Consider the following 9,169-nt stretch of genomic DNA (forward strand, 5'->3'; position numbering starts at 1 on the left):
AGAGGTACTTGAGCTCCGACCTCTTTAGAAAGCTTAAGCCTCGCTGTTGTCGAGTTTAAGGTGTGTGTGCATGTGTGAATTGTCTCATGTTTTCTGGGTCTACAGGGCTCACCGGAAGAGGTCAAAGGTTCTCAGTAGTCGTCCTGCCCAGAAGGATCAGCCGAACTTGGACTCTATTTTCATGGTATGGAAATCTACAACTTTTTCACATCATACGGTGCAAATGATGAATTAAATTGAATCCTCTGAACTTGTATGTGCGTTAGTGAAAATGAATGATGTGATTTCTGTTTAAAATACAGATTTAATCACTTTCAATATCAACATTGTACAGATATAAGTACAAATTCACAGGCAACCAAACTGTCTGTGTCTGTTTTGGAACTCACTCAAAGCCGTCTTCAGTTCTACTGTCTGGAAAGTCCCACACATTCAAACTTGTTTGATCACACTTTGCTATTGTACAGTACATGCATTGGCTGAGATCCAAGCATCTTACGTAGTTGCAAGTGTGACATAAGGAGGCAGTTTTACCTGCAGTAACCCTTTTTAGCCACTGGAACACACAATCCACTCCATGTCATACACAGCAGGATTTAAATTTGCTTCAATTAAGAAAAAGATGTGCAAATTTATTTAGAAGAAAGTTACAAGTTAAAGCTACAAATTTAGGTTTGAAGAGGTCATGTTTCAGGTTTTAGATGAGCCTGCTTTCAGCAGAGCCAGATGGATATGAGGTTATGTTTCCATCATTGTAAGACCACTTTTTAAATTATACACTGTATTCTTATAGGTTCTTGAAGAGAACATTGTGACTTTTGTGAAGAACGAGCTGAAGAAGTTCAAGAAAGTTCTAGAAAGTTCAGAACGCTTAGAAGTGCTGAATGAAGACGATGAAGTCATGGAAAGTGAAGAAGAACAGCAGAGAAGAAGCAACAGAGACGTATTTATAAAGCTCACACTGAACTTCCTGAGGAACATGAAGCAGGAGCAGTTGGCTGACTCCCTGCAAAGCAGTAAGATGCTTTTATGAATTACATACTGCTTCTGGAAAAATGAAAATTTTCTATTAGATCTATGAAATCCACATCTGAACCAACATTAGCCTGATGTCTAAACAAGTTGTTCAAAATGTGAGGTTGTAGATGTGGGATAGGATTCCTGAATAATGTAGGTTTCATTAAGCATTTGTTTTTCAAATTAGGGTAATTTGTTGTAAGCAAAACCAAAGACTTGTGAAATATATGCATTTACATCAACTGACTGATATTATCTGTTACTTCAACAGAAACTCTTGCTGCAATTTGCCACCGTAAACTAAAGTCTAGAATGAAGAACACGTTTCAGTGTTTGTTCGAGGGGATTGCCAGAGCAGGAAACCCAAAACCTCTGAATCGGATCTACACGGAACTCTACATCAAAGAGGAACAGAATGGAGAGGCCAATGAACAACATGAGGTCAGACAGATAGAAGCAGCATCCCAAAAGCCGACAAGTTCAGAAACAACAATCAGAAGTGAGGATATATTTAAACCGATACCTGGACGAGATGAACCAGTCAGAACTCTAGTGACAAAGGGAGTGGCTGGCATTGGGAAAACAGTCTTGACCCAGAAGTACATCCTGGACTGGGCTGAAGACAAATCCAATCGCAGTATACAGTTTATCTTTCCATTCACTTTCAGAGAGCTCAATTTGCTGAAAGGAAAAAAGTACAGCTTGGTGGAACTTCTTCATCACGTCTTTACTGAAACCAAAGAAGCAGGAATCTGCAGGTTTGAAAAGTTCCAGGTTGTGTTCATCTTCGACGGTCTGGACGAGTGTCGACTTCCGCTGGACTTCCACAAGAATGAGATCCTGACTGATGTTACAGAGTCAACTTCAGTCGACGTGCTGCTGACAAACCTCATTAGAGGTAAACTGCTTCCATCTGCTCGCCTCTGGATAACTACACGACCTGCAGCAGCCAGTCAGATACCTCCTGATTGTGTTGACATGGTGACAGAGGTGAGAGGGTTCAGTGACCCGCAGAAGGAGGAGTACTTCAGGAAGAGATACAGCGATGAAGAGCAGGCTGAAAGAATAATCTCCCACATCGAGGCATCACGAAGCCTCCACATCATGTGCCACATCCCAGTCTTCTGCTGGATCACTGCGACAGTTCTGGACCATGTGTTGAAAACCACTGAGAGAGCAGAGCTGCCCAAAACCCTGACTGAGATGTACATCCACTTCCTGTTGGTTCAGACCAAACAGGGGAATGTAAAGTATCACAGCAGTGCAGTGACACATCCAGTCTGGAACACAGAGACCGAGAAGATAATTCTCACTCTCGGAAAACTGGCTTTTGAGCAGCTGGAGAAAGGAAATCTGATCTTCTATGAAGCAGACCTGAAAGAGTGTGGAATTGACATAAAAGCTGCCTCCGTCTACTCAGGACTATTCACAGAGATCTTCAAAGATGCGCGTGGGCTGAACAACGACAAGGTGTTCAGCTTTGTCCATCTGAGCGTTCAAGAGTTTCTGGCTGCACTCTATGTCTATCTGACGTTCATCAACACCGGCGTTGATAAACTAAGAAGAAGAAGAGGGCGATCAAACTTTAAACACCTCTACCAAATGGCAATAGACAAGGCTTTAGCGAGTCCAAATGGACACCTGGACTTGTTTGTCCGCTTCCTCCTGGGCCTTTCACTGGAGACCAATCAGTCTCTCCTCCGAGGCCTGCTGAAAACGACAGGAAGTAAACAAGGGGTCAAAGAGATGCTAGTGCAGTACATCAAGAAGAAGATCAGGGACAATCCTTCTCCAGAGAAGAGCATCAATCTGTTCCACTGTCTGAATGAGCTTAATGACCATTCTCTAGAGAAGGAGATCCAACAGTACCTGAGATCAGGAAGTTCCTTTGGAGACAAACTCTCTCCTTCACAGTGCTCAGCGCTTGTCTTCATCTTACTATCATCACAAAAAGATCTAGACGTGTTCGACCTAAGGAAATTCTTTGCTTCCGAGGAGGGTTTTCTGAGGCTGCTGCCAGTGGTCAAAGCATCCAAAACAGCTCTGTAGGTGTACAGATACATGGAAGCATAAAATGTGTTAAATTTCTTTTGTAGAAAACAAGGAAACACTTCACACTCAAACTACTATTTCTTTTTTAGATTAAGTGGCTGTAACCTCTCATCTAAAAGCGCTGAAGCTCTGGCCTCAGTTCTCACCTCCAAGAACTCTCTGAGAGAGCTGGACCTGAGTAACAATGACCTGCAGGATATAGGAGTTACGGTGCTCTCATGTGGACTTAGAAGTCTACACTGTAAACTGGAAAGTCTCTGGTCAGTATTTGTTGATAGATTAACTTTTAGATCATTCATTTATAATCATTAACATTATTCCCCATTAAAGTTATCTGACCTCCTTAGTAGTCCTTTTTCTGTTTGGTCTAAAGTATTTCAATATGTAGCATAAGACAATAAAGTGGGTTGAGCCTGTGAACCCCTCAATTTAACAGTTACTGTAGTTTGCTTCAAAATGATTGACTAATGAGGGTGTCAATCAAACATGAAGTTTTGTGTATGTGTTTGCAGCCTGTCAGGCTGTCTGATCACAGAGAAAGGCAGTGCTGATTTGGCTTCAGCTCTGAAGTGCAACCCCTCCCACCTGAGAGAGCTGGACCTGAGCTTCAACCATCCAGGAGACTCAGGAGTGACGCTGCTGTTTGATGGACTAGATGACCCACACTGGAAACTGAAAACACTCAAGTAGAATAGATTATATAATTGTAGAGATACAGTACATTACATTAGTTGTATATGTGTGCATGTGTTAGTCTGTGTTCATTTGTCTTTCTGTCTCATTCACAATTTTCTACCTCTTTCACAGGATTGATCATTGTGGAAAGCGTAGACTAAACTCATCACCCCTCAGGTGTAAGTTTAACTTTTCTGATTATAGACTAAATCCCCATGTAAAAAATATCATGCATTAAGGATAGTTGCACTTTTTGGTAAACACAGTGGTGGGTGTAGTGACTTTCTCAAGACCTATTTTCCCAATGAGTTTGTCATGAAACCAGCGAAGACTAATAATATAGACTTGATGTTTCTCTCCAGTGATTGCATTAGTCATTGTGTTTTCCAATTGCACCCAAGGGGCCCTATCTTGCACTCAGCGCAATTACCTTTGTACACCGACGCATGTATCATTCCTATTTTGAACCCGACGCACAGCGGACTTTTCCCTCCACAGACGCACGTCGGTAAATTAGGGAATGAATTTCGCTCCCCGGTGGCGGTTCAGCAAAAAGAGGAGGCTTGTTCAGGCGCAAACGTTCCCTGGTGCTATTTTGCAGTTTCAGAAAACAATTCCGCCACTGGCGCTAGTCTAAAGTCAGTAACGTGTTATTCAGATGCTATTTTAGGGGTGCATGCTTGGCCATAATGTAGCGTGTGCACAACACACATACATGCTTCTCTCATCTACACGCAGCAGTTCCCATTTTTGCAAACCATACAAGGAAAAATATTACTGAAAATGCGCTTCAGGTGTTTGGATAGATCAGGAGGCACTTTACAGTACAGTCCTCAAAAGGTTGCAGCATTCTTTGTGGCTTGTTGTGTTTTACACAACATTTCCATGAATCATGGATGTGTTGATGACATAAATGAGGAAATATTAGAGGACTTAAGGATACGTGATGTTGAACTACGGTTGAACTACTATTGGACACTCTGGCGGGATCTGGTCCGGGAGTGGGTGGATGGAGATGGAGTGGGGAGAGGAGGAAGGGGCAGAGCAGGTGGTGCGTTTGGAGGCGTTTGGAGGCCCACGCTCCATGGCTGTAGCAATCGTCTCCAGACTTGAGGAGATGCGCCAAAGAGGCCGCAGCAATATTGCTACCCGGTCAAGATGGGCATTTATTACTTTGCCGCATCCCGGAGAGCTACCGTTGGCGTGCGCCAGGCAAATCCGCCTTCATAATAGCAATCCGCCATGGAACAAGCGCGCCTGCTCTTAAAGTGAATGTGAGATGATGCTTTGATTGGTTTATTGCACATTATGCCCAAACCCCACCTAGCTACTTCAGACCAACCCATTTTAGATTTGCGTCGGGCGCAAGAGTCATTTATCCCGCCGTTATAATAGCAACAGCGCCCAAGATCCACCCACAAAGCTACTTGCGTTTCACGTTTGATACTTGTGTTTCAGATTGTTAAAATCGGGCCCAAGATGTTTGATGCACTCGCACTAAGGTCTATGTTTCAACAAAACTTCAATTCAAAAACACTGGATTAAAAATATAAAATACAAGTTTCAGTGTTCATCCAAACACTTTCATCAGTTGTTAAGTGTGCACAGGAAGTAACCCTGGCCTAAATACACAAGGCAGTCACATGATCTCATGGCATGAAGTCACATGACTGCTAAGATGTAGTCCATTTGTGTTGCCAGAGAAGATGGTGTCCCAGCAGTTTCAGATGATGCCCCCTGCCCATGGTTTTCAGAACCATGTTGTAGGCTGAAGACAAATGATGTCTCAACCCACCTCCCCTAGTTAAAGACATGTCTATATCCTGGACAGAGAGGATAGGTGGTTTGAAAGAGGCGTCAAGGAGGCCATTTGTTAAAGTGGAGCCACCCGCTATAATAGGGGAGGTGGGTTGAGACATAATTTGTCTTCAGCCTACAACATGGTTCTGAAAACCATTCCCAGGTGCTTTACAGAAACACCATCCTGCTCCACCTCTTAAGCATGGGGAGGCGGCATCATCTGAAGCTGCTGGGACACCATCTTCTCTGGCAACACAAATGGACTACATCTTAGCAGTCATGTGACTTCATGCCATGAGATCTGACTGCCTTGTGTATTAAGGCCAGAGTTACTTCCTGTGCACACTAAACAACTGATGAAGGTGTTTGGATGAACACTGAAACGTCTTGTATTTTATATTTTTAATCTAGTGTTTTTAAATTAAAGCTTTGCTGAAACTACAATTAACTGGATGCTTAAATTAATCTCCATAGACACTAAAGTCTATGGCCTTTTCGAAAATTTCAGACTTTGTGGACATAGCCAGCATACATCATTTGAGAACGCTACGCTTACGCAGAGGACATCAGTTGTGTAGGCGGCCCTTCATTGGGCCCCAGGACATATTTGCTTACACATTGCTAAAAAGATTGTGGTCATATGCAGCAGATCTAAATGTGTCCTCAATGTGCTGTGGTCACATTCGCACCTGTACATAGAGCGGTCCATTTTCCTGGCACTGTGTTCCTGTTGTGTGTGTTTTATTTCATTTTAACTTTACCAATCAGCAGTTTCCATCCAATGTAATTTTCAATTGTGGTGGAAGCTGCAGTACTGTAGTTGTTGCAAGGGTAAGTCAACTTAACGCTGCATTTTTGTATCATTTTTCCTCCCTCAGATTTCTGTGAGCTTTCACTGGACCCAAACACAGCACACAGAAACCTCTCAGTCTCTGACGACAACAGACGAGTGATGGTGGTAAAGGAGCAGCCGTATCCTGATCATCCGGAGAGATTTGACAGCTGGAAACAGCTGTTGTGTAGTGAGGGTCTGAATGGGCGCTGTTACTGGGAGGTCCATTGTAAAGGAATAGTTCACGTAGGAGTGACATACAGAGGAATCAACAGGAGAGGAGACAGTGATGTCTGCTGTATTGGATGGAACGATCAGTCTTGGAGTCTGCTTTGCACAGCTAAGAGTTACACTGCTTGGCACAATAACACACCAACAGACATAGCTACACTCCATCCATCTGACTCCTACAGAGTAGCAGTGTATCTGGACTGGCCTGCTGGCACTGTGTCCTTTTACTGTCTCCCCTCCATCGTCTCTTCGATCAAACAGATCCACCTCCACACCTTCCACTCCACATTCACTGAACCCCTCTACCCTGCGTTTGGGTTTGGACGAATGCACGAGCTAGGGACTGACTCAAGATTTTTACCATCATCAGTTTATCTGTCACAGTTTGAAGAATGAATGTTGCCTCCTGTGTAGAACAGGGGTTCCTAAACTGGGGGCGCTTAAGTCAGTACGTTAAGAAGTAGAAATAGTGACTGTTAGAGTAAGTGATGGACAGACGGAGCTTAAATAAATTCTGAATCATGTCAGCTCTCAACACAGATGAGACCAACAGACCTGAGCCACTTAAAACAAGTGAAATCAGACTGCAAAGCAAAACCTCCTCTGCTCATGGCTTTTTGTGGAACCAAAATGCTTGCTGTCCTAAAATATCACTCTTTAGCAAAGATATTGAATAGAATTTGCAGTTTGGCACATACCTTGGTTTTGGGGTCACAGTTCAAACCAAAAGCAATGCAGAAGATTACATTTTTGTCATTTATTTTGTAAATGTAAATAGTAAAAGCTGGCTCCCATGCTGTAATTTTAACTCTAGCCAACAAACCAGAACCGGTCAAAAGAACTGAAATCTGACTGTACAGCAAAAGCTACTTGGCTTGCAGCTTTCTGTGGGTAGGTTAAGCTAGCTGTCTGCAGGGAACTACTAATGCAGCAATGACAAAGCTCAGGAGACCTCTCAACACAAATACCTCTCTTAAGCAATATAAACGCAAAAAAGAGAGATACTGTACACAAAAAAACAGAATCAGTGCAGGACGTTGTGTTTGTTTTGTCATTGAAAACTTAAAATGTAAACTATGTTTTACATAAATACATTTAACCATTTAAATTTTAGCTATTAGCATACTTAATTTTAATTTTTTGTTCAGTTAAAGGTCAATATGTATCTACAAATCTGCACAGAAACATCTAAAACTGCTGACTGAGTGATTAAATATATAAGCCTTAATTATTTTTCTTGATATTGATTGATTAGTTATACAAATACAATCATACTCTCTTAACTTAACTCTGTGAGGAAAAGGTGACATTAGCAAAACAGTATACCCACTCAGGACCCACATTAAGGTTTTAGATTTTTATCTTCTTATTCTATAGTTTTAAAATATGTTTAACTCATATTTATTTTCTATTCTGTATCTTTATGGAGTGTTCTTTGTGTTTTAAAAAAAAAATCTTTTTTGTATCACTGCTGCACAATATATTGTCCATTGTAAATAAAGTGATTGATTGATTGAAGCTGTTTTTTTTTGACATCATTGGGCAAAAATCCCTTAATAATCTTATAGCATTTTGTAATTCAAGTGGTCTGGGAGAAAACTAGACTTCTGCACCTCCTCTTGGCTCGGTTTCAGTTCATCAGTTTATCTGTCACAGTTTGAAGAATGAATGTTGCCTCCTGTGTAGAACAGGGGTTCCTAAACTGGGGGGTGCTTAAGACAGTACGTTAAGAAGTAGAAATAGTGACTGTTGTAAGTAAGTGACAGTGACAGAGTAAGTGATGGACAGACGAAGCCTCCAGGCAGGAAAATTTAGCCTGTGACTTTGGCCAATCAAAAGTCAATGGGACAGACAATGGGGATGATTACAATAAGTGACTAGTACTGATACAGTTTATAGGGAGGGGCTAAGGACAGAGAGGGGGGAGCTGCAGGAGGAGGGATGCATTATACAATTCTGGTGGGGTTTTTGTTTTTGGCTTTTCCAGAAAACTGCCAACTTATAAGTGACTTATTCTAGTTAAGAACTATGTTTATGGGTGAAATAGCCCCCGAAAGAAGTATGCTACCCACAAACATACATTTCCACAGCCTATAAAGCTTTAGTGCGTAACTTTTTTATGTTAATGAATGTCCATTACATTCAAGCCATCACCAAATGAGTTGATACAAAGCTAATTAAGACTTTCAGCTCCTCAATGACTATATTTAGAAAATGGTGTCGAAACTCGAGCAAAGATCATGACCTCTTCTGAAGAGTCGATCGTGTTTTTATAATCCTCCGTGTCCTCCTTGGCTACAAATTACTGCGTGGGGGTGGTATGCGATCACGGAAGGCTTGTATCATGTAGACGCACCAACAGTTTTGTTGTCATTCATCTTAATTCCTCATGGGGGAGACAGAAACTATGCACTATACCTTTAAGTCTTTTAAATATTCTATATTAACAATGGATCAAATCATTAGATGCCTGCTTCTTAAAAAATCTGTTGGCTATATACAAAAGTTAGACCCGGCCGGCTTTAAAGATTATTTGAGAATTACATTCATAAGGTTCCAGCT

General features: G+C 41.8%; 1 protein-coding gene across 1 annotated transcript; it reads left to right on the forward strand.

Annotated features, from left to right (window-relative positions):
• Positions 1-852: 852 nt before the first annotated feature.
• On the forward strand, positions 853-7,226 carry LOC114559948 (NACHT, LRR and PYD domains-containing protein 3). Its single transcript, XM_028585007.1, has 6 exons — positions 853-1,016; positions 1,289-3,062; positions 3,159-3,329; positions 3,582-3,755; positions 3,877-3,923; positions 6,423-7,226. Exons 1-6 carry the CDS (start codon positions 902-904, stop codon positions 7,001-7,003), a joined length of 2,862 nt encoding a protein of 953 aa, XP_028440808.1. The 5' UTR covers positions 853-901; the 3' UTR covers positions 7,004-7,226.
• The last annotated feature ends 1,943 nt before the right edge of the window (positions 7,227-9,169 follow it).

Source organism: Perca flavescens, chromosome 1 (genome assembly GCF_004354835.1).
Source record: "Perca flavescens isolate YP-PL-M2 chromosome 1, PFLA_1.0, whole genome shotgun sequence".
In the NCBI taxonomy this organism is placed as follows: domain Eukaryota; kingdom Metazoa; phylum Chordata; class Actinopteri; order Perciformes; family Percidae; genus Perca; species Perca flavescens.

Coding starts and splice junctions, on each gene's coding strand:
- LOC114559948 (XM_028585007.1), top strand. CDS start 902: ATGGAAAGTGAAGAAGAACAGCAGAGAAGAAGCAACAGAGACGTATTT. Junction 3,330..3,581: donor TGTAAACTGGAAAGTCTCTG/GTCAGTATTTGT, acceptor ATGTGTTTGCAG/CCTGTCAGGCTGTCTGATCA. Junction 3,924..6,422: donor AAACTCATCACCCCTCAGGT/GTAAGTTTAACT, acceptor TTCCTCCCTCAG/ATTTCTGTGAGCTTTCACTG.